At 33.9% G+C, this 26,054-nt stretch overlaps 2 protein-coding genes across 36 annotated transcripts in view; one reads left to right on the forward strand and one right to left on the reverse strand.

The window, feature by feature from the left end:
- Positions 1–1,334, forward strand: part of LOC18445527 (RAD3-like DNA-binding helicase protein) — a 30,672-nt gene extending 29,338 nt beyond the window's left edge. For 12 of the 33 annotated variants that reach the window (XR_016041160.1, XR_016041156.1, XR_016041159.1 and 9 more), the window contains exon 28: positions 669–1,334. Coding sequence is in view for 18 of the 33 variants with exons in the window: in XM_088847465.1 (XP_088703591.1) it covers positions 669–725 (57 nt within the window). In the remaining 15 variants the exon portion in view is untranslated. Of the gene's footprint in view, positions 1–663 lie in introns of all 33 variants that reach the window. The other 21 variants (XR_016041151.1, XM_088847471.1, XM_088847457.1 and 18 more) reach the window with 4 other exon arrangements.
- Positions 1,335–7,901: 6,567 nt separating this feature from the next.
- On the reverse strand, positions 7,902–13,008 carry WOX13 (WUSCHEL related homeobox 13). 3 transcript variants are annotated; one of them, XR_016041161.1, is made up of 4 exons: positions 12,760–13,008; positions 9,096–9,236; positions 8,700–9,007; positions 7,902–8,356 (listed from the first exon to the last, which is right to left on the reverse strand). XR_016041161.1 is itself a non-coding variant. In XM_088847478.1 (3 exons), the coding sequence occupies exons 1-3, from the start codon at positions 12,908–12,910 to the stop codon at positions 8,277–8,279; spliced, it is 768 nt and encodes a 255-aa protein (XP_088703604.1). In that variant the 5' UTR covers positions 12,911–13,008; the 3' UTR covers positions 7,902–8,276. The 3 variants fall into 3 exon arrangements, 2 of the variants coding, with proteins under 2 accessions (XP_088703604.1, XP_088703603.1); XM_088847478.1 differs by having other exon boundaries at positions 8,700–9,236; XM_088847477.1 differs by lacking the exon at positions 7,902–8,356 and having other exon boundaries at positions 8,434–9,236.
- Positions 13,009–26,054: the final 13,046 nt, after the last annotated feature.

Raw genomic sequence — 26,054 nt, forward strand, 5'->3', positions numbered from 1 at the left:
TCCATTGTTGCCGCAACTATTTGAAGGTATAAAATACATTCTAAGCTTCACCTAAATGCTACCCCAATGCCCTGAAACATGTTTTCGGGAAGAATCCTTTAGTTGTTTATGCACCACATTATAGCACTCCAGATTGTTGTTTGCTGAAATTTAACCACTTGCTTGGGCTTCACAATTTTGACAATGTTTCCATGTTTTTCCATTTAATCCTGTTCCAAAGTATCATATTTCTTAGTTTTCTTGAAAGCTTGTCTTTTGATCTTTGCATATCAAAGTCTTTTGGTAGTCATGAATCTGAAACCCCCTTCATATTTGGGTTAATGGGAAGACATTGTCACTAACCTTCAATTGTATTTTTTTGTGTCGTGACATTGTGATATATATACTTATTTTTGTGATTTTGAGGTGATGATGTCCTTACTGCTTAAGAAGAAACATTTTGCATCCATTTTTTATGATTCTGTTTGTGTGAGCAATAATTTTTTTTTCCAACTTCCTGGGCTATTTTGATTTCTACCGAGTCAAATTTGTTGATTCTGCTGGGTTCAAAAGGCAGTTCTACTATAAGCAATTAGCACCTTTGAGTTGAGCTATGTGCTTGAACCTCTCTCTCTCTCTCTCTCTCTCTCTCTCTAATATTTTACTGAACTTTTCCTTAAATAGTGCAGCTCAGGCTACCAAGAAAAATGGAATCTACCAGTTCAGAATATTTGCAAAAGGGGTAATTCACAACCCAGTGTGGTGCTCTAGGAGATGCACTCTGTTCATATTTTCAGTACTCGTACCTCTTATTTGGTAATTGAGTCTGGTTCCCAATACCTTTGCTTTCCATATCTAAAGATCATAAAGCAGCAAATGAACTATTCTGCCCTAATAATATTGAACTGATCTCAACCAAAAGGTTTTGGGTCTTCACCAAATGTATATTTGAAAGAAGAAAAGAGTGCTTGAGAGGTAGGCTCATTGAAGCTTTGAACCATGTGATGACTGAAGGAAGAAAACAAGGGAAATACTCAGGAAAGATTAGGAGCTCGATGGCTTGTGCAGGTATTTAAGCCCATGCTGAGAAAAAAAGATAGCCAAGAACAATTATGTATAGTTATTGCACACATGTGATTACGATAGCTTTCAGAAATGAATTGTTTGATTTTTATCTTTGTTTAATTATATTGGCTAAAACTATGTTTCTGGAACACCATTTTGCAAGCAGAAATTTGTATACATAGCATGTATAGCTGTCCATCCTAACTGAAACAGTAGAGATAACCGTGTATCTGCCATTTCCGTAGACCAAATGTTCATATGTTATGCCTTTGTATGTAGTATTTGATTTATATGTTGCTCACTTGTATCAATGACTAGAAAATCGGCAATTCTGATTGAAATCCCCTTATCCAAATCGGGAATCTGTGGTGACTGGCCGGGTTCCTTGTAGAAACTGGGAATTGGTCCATTTCCCATGGAACAGCCCGGTGCTGTCAAGGAACATGGCAATTCTCTCAAGGAACTGGGCGATTCGGAGGTTTTTTATTTTTTTCATTTATTTCAAATTTTTTTATATTGCATTGATAGATTCTCTCATGGGGGAGAATCGGTCGGATCACTAATCTGGAGTGGTAACCGGTTTCTTGGATGGCTACTTCACCCGGCCATTCTAGCTTCTAAAACACTGCATTGTATTATTGAATGATAGGCTTAAGGCCCACTCCCGCACTTGTGTTTGGTGTTTGCATATGCTTCAACATATTTGGGTAGAAGTAATTTGGACATAAACTGCTCCCGCCCTAAATTGCAGGCTAGTTATAAAAGACGTTGATCATGTAACATTGCGTGTTTGGACCGCTTCCGTTTTATAATGGCGACTCCTGTTATAAAGGAAAAAAAAACGACGATCTTGGAAAAAAAAGGCAACATTGGGGTAAAGACAAAAACAAGTAGGGGGGCGGGGAATTGGGTCGTGTCGACCTAGACAATGGATCCAACAATCTGTTTTGGATCCACTTGACTTTGGCCTGACTGGGTCTAGGTCAAGCTTAGATTCTATAGAGTAGGGTTGGGTTTAGGTCGAGGCCGTACCCTGCCAAATATATTAGTATAAATTATATATAAGTAATATTAATTATGTAATACCAAATATATAAAGTAATTTTTTAATAGTAATGATTTTATGAGATCCTCTTCCACCTATGTGTGTTGGACCTTAAAGGATTATCATTAAAGTCGGCACGGATCTTTAGTAAAGTTATTACATAAGTGTGGGACTTGACTTTTTTATAGATTTGTGTCAAATTTAATGATGATCTTTTGAGGTTCTACACACATGGGTGGGGTAGGGAGAAGGTCATATAAGATAAATTTTTTTTTAATATATATATATATATATATATATATATATATATATATATATAAAACTCTTGATCTGGGTCCAATTGACGTCGACCTGAACTAAGTTTGGGTCAGACCCAAGTCTACTTTAGACTAGTTCGGGTCAAACTTGACCCAACTGCTCCCACCCCTAGAAATGAGTAGTATTTCAAATGTGCCTTTACTTTTATTTTTGGCGAAAAGGGCTTTTCTGCTTTTATTTCTATTTTCCATTTGGGATGAATTTGTAGAGGGCCTCAACCATGAATAATCATGTAAGTTGTACCTCCAAATTGTATTCAAAGGTGCAGTTTTGAAATAAAAAAATGGCTTAAAAATCTACTCCCCATTAATTATGAAATTTAAAATTTAAAAAATGGTTCATATCAAACATATTTATAAACACCTAAATATCATCTATAGATAATATATAGTAAGATATGTTATTTGAGTACTTGAAATTATTTATTTTTTTTCTCTGTATATGTTGAAGTCAAAATGATTAATGGGAAGGTTTTCAAACATTTGGCCAACTTTTTCGGTTTTTTACGACACTTTACTTGAAAGGTTCGTGACACTTATAAATTTCTTCCCTCCATTAATTTAGTTGTTTTCGTTATGGTCATTCTTGTAAGATTGCCTTAGCCTTGTCTGATTTGGCTTTGGTTCCTGGGTCGAATGAAAGTGGATCCAACTAATTTTCGATAGCTGGGAAAAGTTGTGGAAATATGTATGACGTTTTAAAAAAAGGATCCGGTTTCTATTCAGCGATAGGTAGAAATGCGGGCATTAATAAATCTATTTTTAAGATCGATTTTAGGACTTAATTTTTAGGGACATGTGATCTCTAACATGAAGATCATGAATATGAATAAATAAATAAATTTTTAAAACTAAAAATAATAATTTTAGTAAGAAACATATAAACCGTTAGTTTTTATTGTTTTTAGATGGAACATCTACTTGCATCCATTTTTAAGATGGACGCTTTACACTTTATGGACTACATATGTAGAAATGCATACCAGCCCGTATGAAATAAGTTTCCTTTAAAAAATATGGTAAATATGCTTAAATTTTTTCTATACAATTTTGAAAATGTGCTTGGTATTTTCAAAGTTTTGCAATATACTCCAAAAATTCATGGCAGTTTCAAAAACTACCTACTTCATGTATTTTTTGGAAATTTATATTTCATAAAGGATATACCTGAAGACGACTTAGCATCTTCTGTTCTGTTCACTTTGAAGCGAATCTAATAACATTGGTTATAGCGATTGGTATTTACATTTCTTAAGATTATACTAACTTATAAGTTTTGAAGCGATCCCAACTAGTCTTAACTGTTGTATTACCGTTTTTAAAAAGGAAATAATGGCAGTTTTGACACGGTTACTCACCACAAAAAAAAAGTTCATTGTTTTTACATGCACTGATATTATGAAATTATTAAAGGGTGCAGTTTTTATAAGGTTTATGAAAGCAAAGTAAACCTTCACTACAAATCCTCATCCAGAAAGCACTTTAGGCATAAAAATCTTCATGATGTCTCTAAAATTAATTTTCAATGTCAACTATGAAATTCAAACTTGAAAACTTTCTAACTTTAAAAAATGGCACAGATCTTGTAGATATGTGAACAATTATTTTTAGGGTGAAAAAGACGGTCTAGATAATATGTTACAATATACACTTTTTAAGAGCCTGGAAATCCAATTCTATTTTTTTTACAAACATAATGGTTAAAGCATTGATTTGAAATAGAAAATGGGAACTAGTTTTTATATTCATGACTATTTAGCCCCAAAAAAAAAATATTACATCCACGATTCTAGTAATTACTCCCGTTCTTGATAGCTTAGGCCCACTCTATGTACTGCTCCCTTCTCAAAGTTTCCTTTTTTCTTTTCAATTATGTAGACAAATATCCAATGTTCTTTATACCAATGCTTAAAATGGTCGTTATTTTTTATTTTTTTAATATTAAAAGGCCGTTATTTTCGTTTCCTACGCCTAGAGGCAGGAAGCGTCGTTTTGGCGTTTTCAGGATCCAAAGGTTTGACAACTTTGAATAAGTTATATGCATTATTGCTCCTCTAGTTTTTATGCAGAGCTTGTACTTCTAAAACTGTGAATATTGTTTTGGGAAAAGTTTCTATATTTTTTTTACAATATAGAAGATCTATATTTCTCCTACCATTCAGCTGTCTGATCAAGAGAGTCATTTACCATTTAATCTTAGATCTGACAGCTCAAAGTATTTTATTTTTAATTTTTTTTATACAAATTGTATGAGTATGAAATTTGGTACATGTGATCTTCTCATTGGAGCACACCTATAAAAAATATTAAAAATAAGTTTTGATAAAATATAATAACCAAAATACCTATTGAAACTTTTAGAGATATTTTGGTTATTTTATTTTATTGGAAATATATATATTTTTTATATTTTTCACTAGTACGAGTTTAATAGAGGATTGGATGCCCAAAATTTGGTGTCAAAATAGCTTCTAAAAAATAAATTTAAAATAAAATAGTGTAGAGACGTGACATTGTGATTAGGGCAATCTTAACCCTCCATTCATAATGGACGGTTGGATAAGGGGAAGTATATAAGTTTTATGCGATAAGAGAAAGCTAGCCCTATTGTTTTTAGGGAAACTATTATTAAGGGTCATGACCCTCGTAAAACTTCTTAGTTGTTTAACATATACCAATTAAGATTATGAAAAAGAAGGCCTAGGCCATATGAAAAAGAAGTAAAGCCCCATCTCAAAATCTCATCTGGAAATCACTTTTGGGCATGACAAATCCCTTTGGTGGCTTCAAAATAAATTTTCACTGTCGATTATGAAATTTGTAGATAAAAAATGATACGGATCTTGTTGCTCCGTGAACACTTGAAAAATAGACAGTTTAGATAATGTGTTATAATATAAACTAGAGCTTGAAATCCCTTTTTTTTTTTTTCCAGTCATACTGGTCAAGGTCAAGATGATCAATTTGAAGGTTTTCCACATTAGAACTACAATTTTCAGTGAGGTTTGATGTGAGGTTTTAGTTTTTCTAGAAGGCTTAGACCTAATTCTTCATCGTTTTGTTTTATATTTGCTTAAATTGCTTTTTGAAAATAATAAATATAATAGTTTCTTGAGCTTTTGATTTTAAATTATAAAATTTATTATTGGAGAAATTTTTTCAAATTTAAAAAAACGATATAAAAAGGCATGGATGTCGAGTCTATATAAGGAATCTCTCTCTATAGAGTCATACTAAATAAGCTTCCAAGAATTTATATTATCAAGATAAATTTTCAGGTTTTTTTTTTTTAAATTGTATTTCAATATTTGCATTTTATGTTATAAATTTTTATCATAAATTGCCAACATGAAATAAGATCTATGAAAAGTAATGTACCCTTATGCAGAAGACTCTAACTAAATAGAGTTTAATACATCATTTTTTATTGGAAAAAGTGTATATGGAGCCGATGCTCTAAACAATCAAATGAGAGCCACCTAAAAATTTTCACTGGAAGAAGTTGTTTTGATGCCCAATTATCCTCAAATTGATCATCTTGATATTAAGATGTATGGATATGAGAAAAAATAGATTTCAAGTTTTGGAAATAGTGCATCATGTAACATATTTTTGAACCATCAATTTTCAAGATTTTCAAGGTTTCATAGATATGCTTGATTTGCACTATTTTTGAAGCTTTAAATTTTACAATTAAAAATTATATATTTTATGGATATGACAAAGATTTCCAGTATCGAAACCACATTTTTTGATACTATTTAAATGTGGGCTCTAATTTGATTGTTTACTGCCTAGGTTTTACACAACTGTACCTTTTTTAATTTATCAATAAATATAGAAGGACTAAATGCTTCCTTATTATTTTTTCTTACAAAAAATTAGTTACTTTCAAAAGAATTTATAAATTTTAAATATAATATTTCAAATTTTATTGACAATTTGATTGGTTGCCACTTGCTCCACACCTGCCATTTACACACAAATATTAAGGAACGAACCCAATGCAAAAGCCATTTTCAAATTTGAAAATGACGTAGCAGTCCAACAGCCATTTCCATTCTTCAGTCCTCCATGAGGGGCATCGAACTCGCAGTATCCATTTGATTTTATGGAAATAAGAAGTTCCAGATAGGCCATCCACTGTAGCATTTAATGTTATCAAACACAAAAGTGCTTAAAAAGCATGGAACTTCTGGTTTCCAGAACTAGAAGTTCTAGAAATCAAACGTGCCATTATTGTTTTAAGGAGAGCACAAATAAATTTTATTTTAAAATTTGAATAAGGTTTAGAGCGTGGACACTGGACTCATCGGTGGGGTTGTAGAGGACCAGAACACAGCAGTACGTATCCCAATGTCAACTAATCTTAGTTAAAAGAGAAATATTCAAGGGAGATCTTTTGAGGGATTGTATGTAATGAGACCAGTTACCTGATACAAAGTGGTCACAATTACTTACAAGATGTGAAATTTGATGGTTTGGATGTGTCACAAACTTTGAAATTTTTTTTTTTTGAGGTTTTAGCTTGGCCAATGGAACAAATGCAACCACCCAGTTTCACATCTAATGGTTAAGATTAAGTGTGACCACCTTATACCAAAAGTAAATAGTCTTGTTCTATACTTTTCCATCTTTTTAATACCGTAGAATATAAGGGATATTTACAATAAAAATCTGACTTTATTCTCATGCGGAAGCATCCTTTTTTTGTTTTTTGTTTTCTTTTTGCTAAGTTTAATGTAAATTTGCTAACGATGCATGTCAATTAGTTACCAACTTGGCCATTATCCATGGACATTATGTACAGACTACAGAATGTTCATGCCTTGCAAGCAATCTTTCGCTCTAAACTATCAAATAAGCAACAAAGGGAAAAAAAAAATTGTTTGCAACATGGGAGTATTTTGCACTTACCTTGGTGACAAACCTAGAGGATTTATCTACAATGCTAACCTTTGGGTTTCCTACGGTTTGCTTTCTCATTCGATACGAGTGTCAAAAACACATGCTAGTAAACATTACTTTCCTTATAACCAGAGGCAATGGCATTCTCCCCTTTTCTTTTTCTTGGGTGGGTAAGATGGTATTTAAATCCTGCGTGCAGTGTTGGGGCGATCACCCATGAGCCCATATCCAAAGCCTAAAAACCCATAAAATTTCACATCACAAGTGAAATTCGTTAACCATTTCTTAAGTCAAATTTGTTAGCTTTCATCAGAAATGGTTATTCCGGCTGGGTTAACGTTCCTGAAAATGTAATTTACCACCAAGCATCTATGGCAAGTGAACCAACCAGCGTTACCAAACAGTGCTGGTTCATGAAGTAAGGAGGCCTATAGAGAACTCAGGGGAAAAAAAAGACATCTTCCATGAATCCCGTCCTTGTCGACATTAATGCGAAATGAACAGTTAAAATGAAAATCCAAAGCATATAATTGGTATTTCAATCACAACAAAAGATTGCTTTGTTGCATATTAGACAAAATCCGACATTAAACAAGAGACCCATCAATTATGAAGGAAAGTAATCATGAGCATGGATCATGTTGCATATAATTAGTTCCCAGACAACCACAAAACCACACAATGAAGTCAAATCAAAAGTTTAAAACAGGTCTCAGCCTGAGGATTAGCTGCTCCAAATTGCCAACAAGTTCACAGTAAAGTTATTCTATCTCTACACTATACCGTGTATATCATGGTAAATCTGTTACCACATTTAATGATTTGTATAACGATTCTCGTTGGGCTCTGCCTGTGCTTAGAAGTTAAAAATTTCTCTCCACTCCATTAAATGGCAAGCCAATATATCGGAATGTGGTAGAAAGCAGACAACATTAAAGCTGATGAAGGGGAATATACCAACCCTACATGTCATAGCCGTCTCCTGTATGGAAGGGATCATAGCTGCCCGCATCTTCCATATGTCCCATGAGATGATCCACTCCTGTAATTTAAGTACATGAACTTGTCACCCTTCATACCATATATCTAAAAAACAAAAAAAAAAATTCATATCTATATTTCAATGCCGACTTGGCCATGGGAAAAGACCACAAATTTATATTTTATAAAAAATTTCAGCTATTTTTAAGGACCCCAATTAAAGATTTCCTCTATGAATATAAATCAAAGAACACTTAACCTCCATTTTCAAAACTTGGCAAAATTTGTGTATACAACAAGAATATGGATGTCCCGTGAGATGAAACTTTGACCCGTGAGACAAAATATTTCAAAGAATTTGAAGTGTGAAAATGTCCTGCTCAGTGATAAAGAATTTGACCTACTTGGGTTTGAATTTGAAACGACATTCTCGTAGAAGGAAATATGGCCAAAACCATTCAAACACTTCGAGCTATCATTTGATTGTAGCCCACATTTTGTTTTGTTGGGAAGTTGGTCCATAGATTGCCCATCAGAGCTCACTTCTGGACTCTGAAAGCATAAATCCTCCACCCTTGAGGTTTGATTTTCATGGGAATTTATGTTATCCAACTTAGCTTTCTTTTCTTTGGGAGATTCAGTCTCAGTTTCCACTTCTGATTCTGCATTGCTTGAAAAATGCACCTGCTGTTTCCTTTTCGACCTGGCCCTCCTGTTTTGGAACCAATTATAAACATTAGTTTCAGAAATTGGGCCATGTTGGGTTAGCTCTGAAGTGATCTCTTTTATCTTCTGTTTACTTGGGGTCCCATTTCCCTGGTCGAATATGCTCTCAAGAATTTGAAGCTGCATCTGGCTGGGCGTCCATCTCTGTCGTGCAGTGATCTTGTGGATACCGTTAGCAATTGAAGGGTCACAATACAGATTCCCAAGCCTCATTCCTGAAACATTAATGAAGAATTATTCGTTCCTGTAATTTGTAGAAGTTAACTGTTTTTCAAGTAAAATGAGATAAGATATGTTCTATAAAACCATAATATTCACTAAATCACCATGTTTTAATGGGAAACAAATCAACTAGCAGAAAGAGCTGCAATGATTTCCACTGATTCAGTGATGAGATAAATCAATATATTTCCAGTCAATGTAATGGTTTCTCAAGTCCTGGTTTCTATAAAAAAAATTATGTATCCTCTTTGCTAGTCAGAAAGTATAGAATAATCCTTGGGAATATAGTATAGGGTAGTCCAAAGGACAACCATCATCCATTTCTGAGGATGGCAAGTGGAGGTTAACTATGCCCATGAGAATGTCCTGTGGCCTGAATATGGTCAATCTCTGCAGTTTCATCTGGAATTTACAGCTGATGCCCTTTAGTGTTTAGAGTAATGTATAATATACTCTATTTGGATTATTTTTATGCTCCAAAAGATTAAAAAAAGTAAAAAATCTCTTATATTAGGAACAAAATGTGCTTCAATCCAGTACTCAAAGGTGCAAGCCTAAAGTGAACATGTTCTCCAGTTTTCATGTACTAGAGCTTAATCTATGGGATTAACTTGTTAATCTAGTAATTCTCTCTCCAACTCAAAAGCTTTTCAGCTATGAACTTATGAATACTCCACCTATGAATAATTTTCTATTTCTTATTCACCAAAATATTACATTCCACAGTTAATCCCAGGAGATCCCACCTCTAGTTTGCAGATGATTCATTCATAACATGAGTCAATCCCAGGGATTCCACCTCTCTGGCAGTCAATGGTTTAAATGAAGGCCGGCTACCTGGAAGGGCCAATATGTATCCTTGGTTAAGAGGTTATCTCTCATCAAGCCAACATTCAATCTAGTAAAACACCAATGCACCCCTCCCCCAACCCCACAAGAAACATTTCTTCCAAACTCAAAATAAAAGAGCCAGCAATCAGATCTCAACCACAATAAGAAGAGTTCCCAAGCAAATGCTCCTGGGTTCGCATTTTGCAAACTCTAAGAAAACAACTGTTATACATATTACAATACTCTTACAATCATAACTTGAAATACCAGAAGATGATAAAAATAGGATTCATTGTACCAGATCCACCTTCAACATATTTCAGCTCTTGCTCCATCTATTTGCCCCTTCCATCTATTCTGTGTGCTCTGTTGCCGATGAATGCACCAAGTACATCTCTCTATCTCTCTCATAGGGTAAGCATTTTCAAAATCCTCTCTATTATCTCTACTGCCAAATAATATAGACTTACTGTGCTCTCTTCCAAAGAGTTCTCTGAAAAATTTCCGCAAGAAACAATGATAATTTATGTGCTTGGATACAAATTACATAGCCTTTTTTAATTTAATTTAGTTATAATTTTAGGAGAGAAAAATCAATACCGCAAAATATAGTTCTGAATAAAATTAACGATGATAGTTTGGATTGCCTGAGGCTGATCTAGCACCAAGCTCCTGCCCCAAAATAATAGACTCGCGCCTTTCACAAATTTGATATCCTATGTTTGGATCAAATTATAGAAGCCCATCACGGTCGGGGTTAAGGCTTCATCTTTGTTGGTGGCCTGAAGAACATGGCGAAAAGGTAGAAAGGAAGTAATGGATTGGTTGTTTCAAATAAAAGAAATCTACCTAAATAAAGAATTGGAATGAGGATGAGTATTCGTCATTTGGCAACCTGTGGCTATGTTTTTGGAGCTGTTTTTATTTTGCTATATTGCAGTTTAATCTATCCCAAAATTTGTATTTAATGGGTCATTTAGAATATCACAATCCAATCACTCAACCTTGATCCTACCTCTTACAAGATACTACTTTCCAAGGCCTTCGCTGTCACGATATATCCGAAAGAGGCATGATATTAGACCACACAAAGTACTGGTTTCTAATATTATTGCATTTGAAAGAATTCCTAAATAGCCACCATACTTATGAACAAAAGAAAGAGGAAGGCCTCCAAGTAACATCAAAATTCCTTAACAAAATTTTCAAAAATAGTATCTTGCTAAAAGAGAAGAGATTACATATGACAAAAAGAGGGGATCGCAATTGTAAAATGCATGAAGCACCACCCATGCATGTGGTGCCATGTGCGACAGCGTCTCAACATTGAAATGTTCGTGTATCATCATTAAACTTCCTGCAAATACATTCCCCACTTACATTGCTTTTGTCTATCCAGATCAACTTCTTTCAAAACATTCTCCCCATTAAATTGGTTCGTGTGAATATATTTTTTCCATTTCTTATAACCAATATACATTATGACCTTTATTGAAAAAGAAAAACACTTTCCCCATTTAAACTATCAATGCCCATTTTAACATATCTTTGAATGTCCATGAAAATATGCCTTCCCATGCAAATTGAAGCATAAGGCATTAAATAGCCTCCCTATAAATTCTAAACACAAAGACTGAACAAAAGATATTTGTAACAGAGGCTTCACCACCCACAGTTATGCTTGAGGAGTAAAGTCTTTCAATCTACATAATACTCTGGAGAATTATTCTTTTTTCAAATAAAATAACGCAGAGAATTAAATGCTAAGAAGATAATTCACATGATGGCTTCATCCCATCAAAATGGTTTCTGTTCCATAATAGTAGTATGGGGTTCTCCCTTGTAGTCAAGTGTATGAAGCTCATTGTCTCAACTTCTATTATGTGCTTTAAAGTTCACCAATAGAGCATACCATCAAGACCCATGTCTCAAACCCTCCATTCATTCCAACTTTCTCTCTCCTCCCAATCCAATTGAGCACAAAAGGTCAAATTTTGACAAAAATCAGAACTGAAGCAGCCCCAATTTTGAAAAAACCCAGCACTTCACCAAAAAGCAAGTAACCCAAGTTCTCATAAAACTCAAAATGGATCCCTAGATATAAGAAAGAGAGATAAAAAGGAAAAATAGTAATCTGGAAACTGTGAAGCATGAAGAATCTCAATAGAGGCTCAAAATTAACAAGGGAAAAGGAAAAGAAATTTGAGCTTCGCACATGCCCCGGAAGATAATTTAAGTATACGAAGACCCCTTGAGAAAGAGAGGGAGAGAGGGAAAGGAATTGGGGTGAGAGAGAGAAAGAGAGGGAGGGAGACGAATTGGGGTGAGCGAGAGAGAGAGAGAGAGAGAGAGAGAGGACTTGCAAGAGGCTCATACTTACAGAGAGAAAGTAAGAGACCCACAATCAGGAAGAGACACTACAGTCTACAAGGAGAGAGCACACTGAACGATAGAATGAGAACAAACACAATTTGAGAGAGAGAGGACTTGGAGAGAGGAGAGAGAAAGAATTTGAGAGAGAGAGAGGGAGGATTTGGAGGGAGGAGAGAGATACCCACAATTAGATAGAGAGAAATAGAGAGACCCAGAATCAGAGAAAGATAGAGTAACCCAGAGAGTCCCCCAATAGCAAAGAGAGAAATAGAGGGACCCAGAATCAGACAGAGCGTGACCAGAGAGAGTTACCTGCAAGAGAATCGTGCTGAGAGGTGAGGGACTTGTGCATCTCTATGAGCTGCTCGCAAATGGTGGCGTACATTGAGATCTGACGCCGGAGAAGCTCCATCTGCTCGTCCGTCATTACCTTCACGTAAACAACTCCATTTTGCTTCTCCATAACACCACCGCATTTCACCCTCACCCTCTACATCCCCTTTTCTCCTCTCTCTCTCTCTCTCTCTCTCTCTCTCTCTCTCTCTCTAACCCAACTGCGACGCTCCCATTGCTCGCTGTCTTACATTCTCTTCTTCCCCCCCCCCTCTCTCTCTCTACTTTTCTTTTTCCGCTCTCAACTTTTTGGTTTTTTCTTGCAAGTTTTCTACAGGGTTTTGTCTCTCTCAAAATAGTCTCTTTCTCCTTCCTGCTCGTTCTCGTGCGCCGAAAAGGGAGGCAGGAGGGAAAAAGAGAGAGAATCCTCAAGTATCCTTATTGCCTCTCTTTCTCTCTCTTCTGTGCCTCTTTTCTCTCTCTAACCTATCAAGGATGCAATTTCTCCTCTCTCTCTCTCTCTCTATCCCCAAGTTTTCTCCAAGATCCTCATTGCCTGTATGACTGAAATGCCTCTCTTTCTCTCTCTAACCTATGAAGGATGCAATCCCTCTCTCTCTAAAACCCGTTTCTTTTTTGTATCCAAATAAGGCAGGTAAAGTTTGACTCTGGTCTCGCTATTTTTTTATCGCGGTTACCCAATCAAAATCGTTCGTTTCAATCTGTTTTACTCCCTCGTTCCCTGTTTCAGAAGTGTTTATATATATAAATAAGTAGCTGCGATAGCGTGAACACGCGGGATCATAATGTAGTTATCGAACACTTACGTCCTCTTGTGAGAGAGCTACTTGGACCTAGTTCCTCTTGTTTAACATTTTGAAAATCAAATGGGAAGCACCGGATGAGCATTTTCAAGAAAATGATTTTGAATTTAGTCCAAAGCACTTAGATATGATTGTCTAGAAGTTGTATCTTAAAGAAAAGAAAATTGAATTTAGTTTATATTATTTGCCCAAAAACTTAGTTCAATAATATGATGTTATTTTGGAAAACTTAATTTATTAAAGGTAAATCATCCAGTAAACAATCAAAGTAAAGCACACCTTCAAATAGTATCGAGAAATGTAGTTTCAATACTAAATTCTTTCTGATAGCCTTAAAATATATATATTTTTTTAATTATAAAATTTTAAACTTCAAAAATAGTGCTGCTCGAGCATATCTATGAAAACTTCAAAATCTTAAAAATTGACGGTCCAAAAATACATTATAAGATGCACTATTTTCAAATTTTGAAATCCATTTTTTTCTCATGTCTATGCATCTTGATGTCGAGATGATTAATTCGAACATATTGGACATCAAAACAACCTCTTTTAATGAAATTTTTGAGGTGGGCTCTAATTTGATTGTTTAGAGCCTTGACTCTGAATAAATTTTTTTTAAAAAGTAATTACTCGGGTAAAACAATTCATCATCATTATTTGAATTTTTTTTTAAACTATTTGAGTGAGCAACACAAATCTTGATCCGCTATTCTACTTTATCCAAAATCATACGGTTAGTGAGGTCATAAATCCGCATATTTTAATGAGATCATAAATCCACATATATTTTTCTCGAGAGAGAGTTTTTACCCTGCAGAAAATGTGCATAAGGGAGCGTATAACTTTCTAGCATAAACGGCAACAAAACGGTTAGTAAGTTTAATCCTAACTTAAGCGGTGGTGTCCTTTCGCTTGTGTTATTTGTTAACAAAAGTTACATCAACGCTCTTCCACGGCAAAAGTCTCTCTCTCTCTTTAAAGGCAAAAAGTCTCTCTCTCTCTCTCTCTCTCTAGACTTTAGAGATAAAGTAGGTGATGCACATCAATTACGTTAAGAACCAACTTCAAATTTTGACCCCGGCTTCTCAATGCATCAAAGCCTAACTTCGACTTATTGTACCAAATGGACAAGCTAACTTAAAAGATGTATCCCCAATTTTTTCTGTCTTTTTCTCTTTTTCTTTTTTTTTTCTGCCAAAAATGAATGAAATTTAGCCTCATGTTTTTATAAAAACTGGATTGGTCGACCGATCAATGCTGTACTGATTTTGATATGGATTGGCCGGTTCATCCATTTGGATCCAGAAAAGTAAAACGAAAATGGGGAAATTTGGATTTTTGATTTTTTAAATACTAAATTAAGAAAAAACCCACAATTCTAATTGGGGATTCAACCATATTTTGGAAATTTTTTGGAAAACCGATTTTTGAACCCATATTTTGATTTCATCAAATTTTTTGAAAAAATTGAGGGAAAAAAAGTTTAGAAAAAGCCCAAAGTTGAAAAGTCCCAAATTTTTTATTTTTGGTTTCTTTGAGAGATCCAGTGCTTTTTGTTACAAATTTGGTGCAGCAATGAGAAGGATCAAAATGACTTATTTTCTTCATAAAATGGATCATCAAGTGAAAATAGGACAAAATGGTGGATCAGGTTTCAAAAAGGGAAAAAGGCCTCACTTTTTTGGTATCCGATTCATGATATTAAGGGGGTTTGATTCAAATTTTTTTGTTTTGGACATTACATATCTATCAAGAGAGGAATAAATTGGACACTTTTGAGAGAATTTGATGAAGCTAGATAGAAGTAAAAGTTTTTCTATTCTGGTTTGTAAAACCAAAAATAAAAAATAAAAGACACAAGACTCGGACTAATTCTTGTTAGACAGAAATGATTCTTGACAGAACCGAACGACTTCAAATATCTATAGGGGACTCAAACAGGTCCCCTTGTATCCCAATCTTTCTCGCGAGACTCCAAGCCAGATCTCTGGCTTTGAGCTCCTTTTAACAATAAGAAATTATCGATATTTTTCACCAATATTTGGTTGTGTTTGTGGGGTTAATAATTAGGTGATATGTGATTAATTGAAATTTCATGAACTTTTGCCATCATTATCAGTAAAAGTAAGAACAGTGAATTTTGAAATTTTGGTCAATGTTGGATGGATTATAAGAGGAAACTAAGCGTTGATTATTGTCTAAGAAACCAAGGGATTCCCTGATTTTCCAAGACATGTCTGAATCCTACTCAATTACCAAGACCCAAGTTTCACTCTCAAGTCTACAATCAAAAGTTCAAAACAATTTCAACTAACCGTTTTACTGTCATATAAACCACCAATGTTTCCCATTTTTTTTTTTTTTTTATGTAATTCATTGTATGTAATACCTTACCCCAACTACTAAACCATGTTTATCTAATCAAAACTATTTTAATAAAGAACACGGTTTCTATGAGTCCATGGACTCATATGTAGAAATGCGACCCCCTTCAATAATGTATTTTTGAGGTAAATTTTGACCCTATATTTTGAGGAATATGTAATCCCTAACATGAAGATTAAAAAAAAGAAAAGAAACTGAAAATGATTTGCATCTTCAACTTTTACTCTCATGTCCAATAGGAAAGAGTTTATGTAGAGCCGAGGCTCCAAACACTCAAATTAGAGCCCACCTAAAAAATTTCACTAGAAAAGGTTGTCTTGATGCTCAAATATTCTCAAATTTATCATCTCGACATCAAGATGAATGGACATGAGAAAAAAATGGATTTCAAGTTTTGAAAATAGTGCATCTAACACATTTTTGGACAATCAATTTTCATGATGAAAATATATTTTAAGATATGCTTGAGCTACACTATTTTTGAAGCTTTCAATTTTATAATTAAAGATGAAAATATATTTTAAAGCTATTACAATTTTAGTTTGATTATTTAGAGCCTCGGTTCTATACAAACCACACCCATTTTTTTATTATTATTATTTATCTCATATAAAAGCACTTATTACTTTATTCAAAATAATTTGCTAAGAGTCATTTTTTTTTTGCGAGAAAGCATATAAAAATAGTAGAAAAGCTAAATTTTAATAACTAACAAAAAAAAAAAAAAAACAACTAACAACTAACAAAAAAAAAAACAATATTATCTAGAGTATATTAATTTTTTATAAGATATTTTATTCTATATAAAACTAGCTTTCAATTTAAATATGACTATCCCCATCCCCCAACTGCCAATTTATCCATTCTAGAGGGAGAGAGAACTGAAAACTGTAATTCCCATATTTTTCAGTAAACGGGGGGCGAACTATAAAAACATTGTTTTACTGTGCATGAAAATGATGAATAAACTCTCCTTTGTTCCTTTACGCGTTTTAGAGAGAGAGAGAGAGAGTGATGGGACTGCAGCTCCCTTTGTGTCTGCCACAAACTAACCCAACTTTGGATTTTCAAACTGCCTTCCCATCCTTATTCCTCACCCTTTCCCACCACAAACTTATTAAATAATCCATCACAATATAATAACATATCATTAAATTTTGGAGGTTGATAATATGATTGCCAATCTCCCTTTGACCAACCCCAATAGTTAGGCTTTCTTTCAAGAGAACAACTTTGTTGAAATATTTAAAATTATAGTGCTCTAACTGACATAAAACTCTTATAAATATACTGTTTTTGACAGAGAGAGAGAGAGAGAGAGAAAGAGACCATGTTGGAACTCTGGTCTATTTTTGTGTTTTTTCACATTAAAACAAGTCCATTATCTCATATGAAAAAAGTTTATATAGAGCCGAGGCTCTAAACAATCAAATTAGAGCCCACCTAAAAAATTTCACTAGAAGAGGTTGTTTTGATGCCCAAATATCGTCAAATTGATCATCTAGACATTAAGATGCATGGACATGAGAAAAAAAAATGAATTTCAAGTTTTCGAAATAGTGCATCTTGCAACGTATTTTTGTACCGTCAATTTACAAGATTTTCAAGTTTTTATAAATGTGCTCGACCTACACTATTTTTGAAGCTTTAAATTTTATAATTAGAGAAAAATATATTTTAAGGCCATCACAAAAATTTCCAGTAGTGAAGCCATATTTCTCGATACTATTTGAAAGTACGTTTTACTTTGATTGTTTAGAGCCTTGGCCCTATACAAACTGCACCCCACATTAAAAAAGGTCCATTATCTCACATTGGCTTCCAAATTTCCACAATTCTCCAAGGAAGGCCTCTCCCAAGTCTAATTTGGGTCTATATCTTACTATCATCTGGGTTTTCTACAAATATCCATAGCTCCCCAACTGATATCAAGAATGGACAGTTGGGGTAGACTTTAATGTGATCGGTCCTGTTTTCCAAACTGAGAAACAACATCCTAAGCTTTGTTTGCCCACATATGATGGTCGAGGAGTATAGTTATCAAGATCAGATCGAATCATTGGTAAAAAACCAATCAAACAAATATTTGATTGGCTTTAGCGGTCTGACAAGTTAGTTTTGACTCATTAGTAAGCTATAACAAAGATAGGTGAGTTTTTAATTATATTTTAATTTTTGTACTATTGTTACTATATTTTGTCTTTTCATTTTAAAGCTTGTTCAATTGGTTACAATGGGCTATCATGCTGATTTCACTTGACTGAACCCCTCACCGTAATACTATATGCGACTATTAGGAATCATTGGAAACTCATATGATAGGAGGGAAACTAAATCAGTTTACACCACTAACAAATTTCTATGACTTGTATGAATGTTAATACCACTAACAAATTTCCATGACTCGTATGAATGCTAATAAATTTCAAAAAAAATTTCCTTCATGGGCTAGTGCTCTCCCTTCTCCCTTTCAGATTAGTTTTCCAAATCTTAACAAAAAGGCGACAAGTGGGTCCAAGCAATCCATATTCACAAGCCCCAACCTTGAAAGCTCAAACTATTATCTAAACCAAGTGTTCACTACATGGATGGCTTGGATTGAAAGTAAGGAGTTCGTTTTAAAATTAAAAATGGAATCGTTATGGGTTGGTGCTCCAAGGATTCGCTTCATAATGTAATATTGAGTGGGGGAATAGAGATAAGGAGCAGGTATAGCGTGCTCCCTCAGGAGCACATTATGCATTTACTCCCAACGGTAAGAGAACTACTTATGAATATTTTCTCGATATAAAATCTTGCGGTCCACATTAGAAGCGCCACATGATTAGTTTCAAAATAAAAATCGATTTTACAACCTAAAATGTTAAACGATTTGTGCAATCTTTGGATGTTATTTTTCTTGGCACATAGTGTTTTTAGGTTAGTTGAGAGCTTACATTATTAAAAAAGATTGTCTACAAAGAGAATATTTACCTTTTGCATAACTACGTTCATAACTATTTTCACTCATTAGATTCAAATGGAATGGTTTGGGGAAGTCCGAAGATTTTATTTGGAACTTTATATCTAATCAATGATACGCTTACAATCACCCATTTTGAAATCTAACGAACAAGAATGATTGTGACATCCTTATACAAAATATAAATGGTCTCTTTGAAGATAACCCCTTATTAAACTGTGTTCCCAAAAAATACTCCTAAAGAGGGTTTCATTCCTTTATAAACATGTCAATAATGCATATGTTTTCTCGTATTTTTGTACGCACGTTTTTCATTTGTGTGTGACACAACTCATAACTCATCTCGTCACCGTTGACTCAAGGGATGGACGACCATGGAGAGAGAGTGAGACTTATCACTAGGGTAATCTCATGCTCTAGTAGACCTTACTCAGCATAGTCGTCCATCATTGATTGGACAGTCATGATGTTCGTCACCTTTGATTTCATATGGTCGCATGCATCATACTATACACTCATGTTTGTACTGGAAAAATATTTATTTTGGCCTCAAAAGGATACTAACAACTCCTATGATATTTTATCAAAAACAATTGAGCACGTATGCTATGTTCGCTTGAGAGCATAATTTACTTCTACTCCCCCAAAGTCGGAAGACCTGCTTGGGAGGATTTTTTTCAATTTGAATATTTGAAAACCATTTAGGAATAACTAGATGATTATTTTAAAAAAAAAAAAATTTTGTGCTTTCTAATACTTAGATCTCCAGATTGGATGCTCTTTATTCAATCTCGAGACATTATTTTTTCAACTGCATAGAGGGTACAATTAGTTTTTAATTTAATTGAGGTTAATATATAGGTTTGAAGATGTTATATCCTCAAATTTTGGTTTTCTAAAATTAATTCTAAGTTAGGCTTTATCCGAGGGATTAAATAGACATTATACCCCTGCGAGAGTAGAATATCTTTTGGCAGACAATTAAAGAGCTCATTCCTTTGCTCAAATTCTATCATGTCAAATATGTTTAAAAGCTATTAATATTTTGCTGAAATCATGTAAGTACTTTGTATTTGTGCATGTGTCGGGGTTATTTTAAGGAAAATTTATCAAAATACATATAAGAGATAAAATGTTTAACATTATGCCCATTTGCAAGTATTCCAACTCAAAATGATGCGCTTTAATTGGTATTTTGAAATTAAATCAAAATATATGGCAAGGTGTTAAATCGTTTCTCTTATGCGTAATTTGATAAAATTTCCTTATTTTAATAATGATATTCATGGATTATCGTAATTTGACCGTGCGTCAAATCATTGAGAAGTTTAGACAAGTCAAAATTCGTTTGATAGCCCGTCAAATTTGTTGGACTAAAGCAGAAGGAAAAATATAAATAAGAATTTAAAAATTAAGATATTTTCAGAAGAAAAGGTTGTCCAACTTTATTAGACCAATTTAATCAGCTAAGACTAATCAAACATTGATTTTAACCAATTTTCATCCACTACCCAATTTGTGCCCTGAATTAGATTTGACGAGGCACCAGTTCCAATCTCGATTTTAGTAATTCCATTCAAAGGACTTTAGTAATTCCATCCAAAGATCCATGCCATCTCCCCCCATGCCATAAAAATGATACTTTTTGGGTAACTACTAGGGTAAATGGAATAGACTTATAGTAAAAGTTGCATGCTCTACATGATAACAAACCTATACCACTCATGCTATCATAAACCCTAAAGTTTCCTGTAGGAGTCTATTTTGCCGGGTTCCCCACCTAAACCAGAAGCAATTATAGACGCTATAACGAAATAGTGCGAAAAGAAGGCTCGGCTCCGAAAAAGTTTTTTAACTCTTATTCCTTCGTAATAATACTGAATTGAATGTATGTGCTTATCATAAACCTTAACTAAAGTCTTTTTAAGTTTTAACCCTTATTCTCTCCTAATAATACTTAATTAGATGTAGGTGTTTTCCTATGGTTTCCCGCAAACATCGGCATGTGAACCTCCCAAAGCAATGCCACATGTCCATTTCCCCCGGCCATGGTGAAGGGAAAATGACTTATATTCTCCAAAACAAACGAATCCTAATATTCAACCTCTAGATATATTCTTTCAAATAAGTTAATTAACTACTATTTATCAAATATTTTCTAAAGGGAAAAGTCATATAAGGTGTCAACCTTATACTGTATGAGTAAGGTGCACCTGAAAAACCCACTAGAGAAGGTTGTTTTTATGCCGAAAAACCCTCAAATCAATCATCTCGACCTCAAGATTTATAGACATGAAAAAATTGGATTTCTATTCCTAAAAATAGTTCATCTTCTAACACATTATCTGAACTGTCATTTTCAAGATTTTTAAGTATTTATAGATCTGCTTGGTCATCACCATTTTTGAAATTTTAAATTTCAAAATTGAGAGCAACAATAGATTTTCATATCATTTTGCGACATTGAAATTGCATTTTCAACATAGGTTTGAGGTACACCTAACTTCAATAGTATGAGGTTCACACCTTATACAAACCTTCCCCTTTTCTAAAAAAATAAAGTTCAATGTTTGGGGGCTAGGTTTTGGACTCAATTGAATGTGGTAAGCATGTTTACTCATGTCTCCCCCCTTTTATTAGAAGACAAAAGAAGGGGATTAATGAGATTCTTATACTTAGAAAATTCTCCACTCTTTAGGGCAAGAATTCTTGGATGGGTGCCTACTTTTTCACCACCTAAGCACATGGGGTGGCTTTGTTTTTATGTAGAAAAAAATGGCTTCTCACTAAAAATAAGTTGGGCATGTGATGGCCATTTCAAAGGTTTTGTCTTGACATGACACGTGTGGGTTATATGCTTGCTATAAGGAAGAAAAAAAAAAATATATATATATATATATTATGTTGTTTCCAGTTGAGAAGAGAGAATGATTGACAGAGGATAACCGTCCATGTTGGTAATTCAATTCAGTGCAGAAGATGACCCCTATCCATTTTTTTTCAAATAGATTAATAATTAGGTTTTTTGAAAGTAGTTTTTTTTAAAAAGTAAGTGATGTCAGTGAGAATAAAACCTACAATGCAATGACTTAGGTATGGGGTTGCTACCACTACAACTTCAACCCTTTCACCACTGTCCATGTCCATTATTGACCACCACGGCCCCGCCCTTTTTACCACTGTCCATGTCCATTATTTAATAAACAAATGGAGACCGAATTTAAGAGGAATGATTACAAATTGGACATCCATTTATTAAACTTTACCCAAAATGGAATTGTTATTTGAGAAAATAGGAGGTCGTACGTCTTGTAAATCTCTACATGGCTTAGACATTATTGGGAAATTTATCAATATATGCCCAACATTTGAACTATTTAATACCTAGGTGTCTTTTAATAAGTTTCAACACCTATTTTTGACCTATGATTTTATGGCTATTTGGAATTTGATCAAAAGAAAAATAGGAAATTTAAATTAGATAAAATATTGTAGGTCAAATATTAAATATTTCAAATTATAAGTGTAGTTCAGTATTTCGGTGCTTGGTTGGGATTAGGTACCCGGCCTGGATCCTAGCTAAGTTACTCTGATGAGTCCAAACGGACTTGCCGGAATAGTACCCATGATGAAAAATAAAAAAAAATAAAAAAAAAAAAAAGAGAGAAAGAGAAACAATGTGCCCAGAGCAAAAGGCATGAGCACATGGCTAGAGGTTCCTATCTCTCTATCATGGCTAGAGGTTCCTATCTCTCTGTCAAGGTTCGTCAAGGGGTTGGAGGAGTTGGGCACATGGAGAGAGAAGAGTTCAACACCTTGCCAGAAATCCCTCTCTTACTAGAATGTTCTCTCTCCCTCTCTCTGGATCTTACCATAATAGAACATTTTTTCTCTCTATATCTCACTAGAACAGCTCTAAACTTTTTTTTCTCTCTCTCTATCTATATATGTATGAGCGGGATATTGACCAGATCATTTTCATATATATATGAAAAAAGATTTCCTAAACTACTAACTATGTAGAAATGTGGGCTTCTTAATAAATCTATTTTTAAGATGGATTTTACGACTTATTTTTTAAGGACATGTAATCTGTAACTTGGAGATCAGAAATATGAAAAAGTAAATAAATTTTAAAAACTGTAAATAACAATTTTAGTAGGAATACATTTAAACAGTTAGTTTTCATTGTTTTTAGATGGAATACAACTTACATCTATCTTTAAGATAGATGCTTTACACTTTCTCTGGACCGTATATGTAGAAATGCGATCCAACGCGCATATATATAATGGGATTGTCTATAAAAAGACCATTTATATTTTGCATATGGAGGCCACAATATATCGATAAACCCTTAGTGCAAGATACTTAAAAAAAACATACCCATTGCCCTGAGTAAAGTATAGTTTTCAATTGACTTAGCTTCACTAAATTGTGGAGAGTTCATATCGTCAGTACTCCTGAGGACCTACAGCAGTTAGAAATATTGTTTGCAAGAGACTAAGAGTCCCTTTGGCTTCTTGAAATTTCCAAGGAGAGACATGATTAAGGGTTTGTGGGGGAGAGAGGGCATGGGGTTGTAGAAGAGAGGGATGATTGGGGTGAAGAAAATTCATTTTTTTTTTTTATTTAGTTGGACGATCCTTTTCCCAAAAGGGTATTGTTTGTATAAGGCTGAGGCCTTAAACAATCAAAATAAGGTACATCTTCAAATTGTCAAAAGATACTTTTTAGTACTGAAAATCTTTGTCATGGTCTGAAAATTTACTTTTATTTTTATCTCTAATTATAACATTTAAGTTTCAAAAATAGTATAGATTGAGTAGATCTATGAACACTTAAAAATCCGTCCAAAAAATGCATTGCAAGATGCACTATTTCCAAGAATTGAAATCTATTTTTTCTCGTGCCCATACATCTTGAGGTCTAGATAAACGATTTGAGGATTTTTGGGCATCGAAACAACCCCTTGTGGTGAATTTTTGAAGTGCGTCTTAATTTGATTATTTAGGGCCTCACCCTTATATAAATTTTTTCCTTCCCAAAAATGAGGTATAATCAATGGTAGGAATATCTTTCCCCTAGTTTGGGCATCAATCATAGTAGATACCTCATTTCCATAGAAGAACATCCTGGAACTTAATTTTCAGGCCCGAATGCATTTGATTTTTAATTTCAGTAATACAATCCTTGAGTACCCATAGACACTTTGTTAATTACACCCACCATAGAATAAAGATAGGTAGAACACCTCTATTTTCTTGCTCAATTGTGTAGCTATTTCATCATCGTCAAAGCTTTTTCCCAATTAATTGAGCTCGACTATATGAATCTTAATCCATCAATATGCTTTATTAAGGGCTATATTCTTAATGATACTACAAATCCCAGCATCTTTTCTTACTACTTTCAACCATATCATTTTGACAGCTATTTATAATGGTGTAAATGAGTATATGTTCAAGAGTTACATAAATGGGAAAGAATCTATTGGTCTAGTTTATGCTTTGAATGGACTAAATAGCCATAGGAAAGATATGGTCATAAGTGTCATCACCATTGTATCAACAAGTGGACGGTAATAGATGTCATTATGGTGTCATTAATAGTTGAATAAAGAAATTGAATCTACCAAAATTGTTGGCAGAAGAAGGTCACAAGGGAGAGTTGAATAAAGCTCCTTACTACCCAGGCAAAAGCACTTATTTGCAGACGAAAATCTAAAAAAAAAAGAAAGAAGATAAGTACAAACGGAAGTATATGACATGGACAAAAATGAAACTACAAAACAAAAATTAAAGGGAAATGGTTTGATGCAACACTATCAAAATAAGTAAGGCCTTGCTTTATAATTTATCTAAAACTGCAGTTCTCAGTATTTGAAAAACCTTTACATCCATCATCACAGCCTGAACATTATGGTTGTAAAAAAACAAAAAAATGGATTTCAACTTCTAGCAAAGTGTATATTATAACAAATTATCTAGACCGTCTATTTCGTCTTATAAATAAGTGTTCACAGATTCGCAAGATCTGTATATGTTTTTGAGGTTTAAATATTATTGTCAGTGTTTGAATTGGAATTAGTTTTAAAGCCATCATGGAAATTTCCAGTGCCAAAAGTGCTCTTTGGGTGAGGATTTGAGGTGACGTTTTATTTTGTTTTCATAAAACTTAGGTTTTATAGAAACTTCACCCAAATTAAATACATATAAGGCCTAAGAATGAGAAGAATGTTTAATGGTCGAGTCTTGTATGTGTCATATACAAGGTGTCAATTTTAAATTATGAAAATGAGACATCTTTAAATTTTTTTCACCTTCGATTATGAAATTTAAAGCCTTAAAATTGCTTATTATAAGATGCATTATTTTAGAACTTAAAATATTTTTTCTATGGGACTTGAAGTATTCTTTATTTTCATATCCATCTATCTATAAATCAAGACGATCAATTACAACGTTTCCCAAGGTCCAAACAACCTTTTCGTCTAGGTTTTTAAGATCCACCTTTGGAACCTTGTGCATGTTGTAAAATCATGATAAGCCAATCACCCCTTTTGAGCAAATCGGGATATCTCAAGTCCTACTAGATATAGTGAGTACTACACCACAATGATTTTAACACTCAAATAACAAGTTCAAGATGTAATAACAAGTGCAATATAATTGTGAAAAATATAAAAACAATAAAACAAACAATATGAAAAATCATCAAAGCACAACACAAATAAAAGTAGAGGGACACATGCATATACATAGTTCATCCAAGATGGGTTACGTCCATGGGCAACACGACAAAGATGTATTTACTATCAAGAGGAAAAAATTACAAGATTGGGTTTATGTAGAGTTACTTCATACAATGTCAATAAAAGCTCAAATAAAAGAACTTCTTACCATAAAACCACCTACAATTGACTCATTTTTTCGACTCACGGATGCCACCAAGAAATGACGATAAAAACGGCCCAAGATATGCCCCAAATGGTGGTGCTAGGGTTTTGTTGCAAAACCCTTCATTTTCATCCCAAGCTCTCTCTCTACAAGTGGCTTTTTTCCCTCACTCACCCACACATTTCTCTCTCTATCAAAACC

Source organism: Amborella trichopoda, chromosome 9, assembly GCF_054954075.1.
Source record: "Amborella trichopoda isolate Santa Cruz 75 chromosome 9, AtrichopodaSantaCruz75HAP2 v2.0, whole genome shotgun sequence".
Taxonomy (NCBI): Eukaryota; Viridiplantae; Streptophyta; class Magnoliopsida; order Amborellales; family Amborellaceae; genus Amborella; species Amborella trichopoda.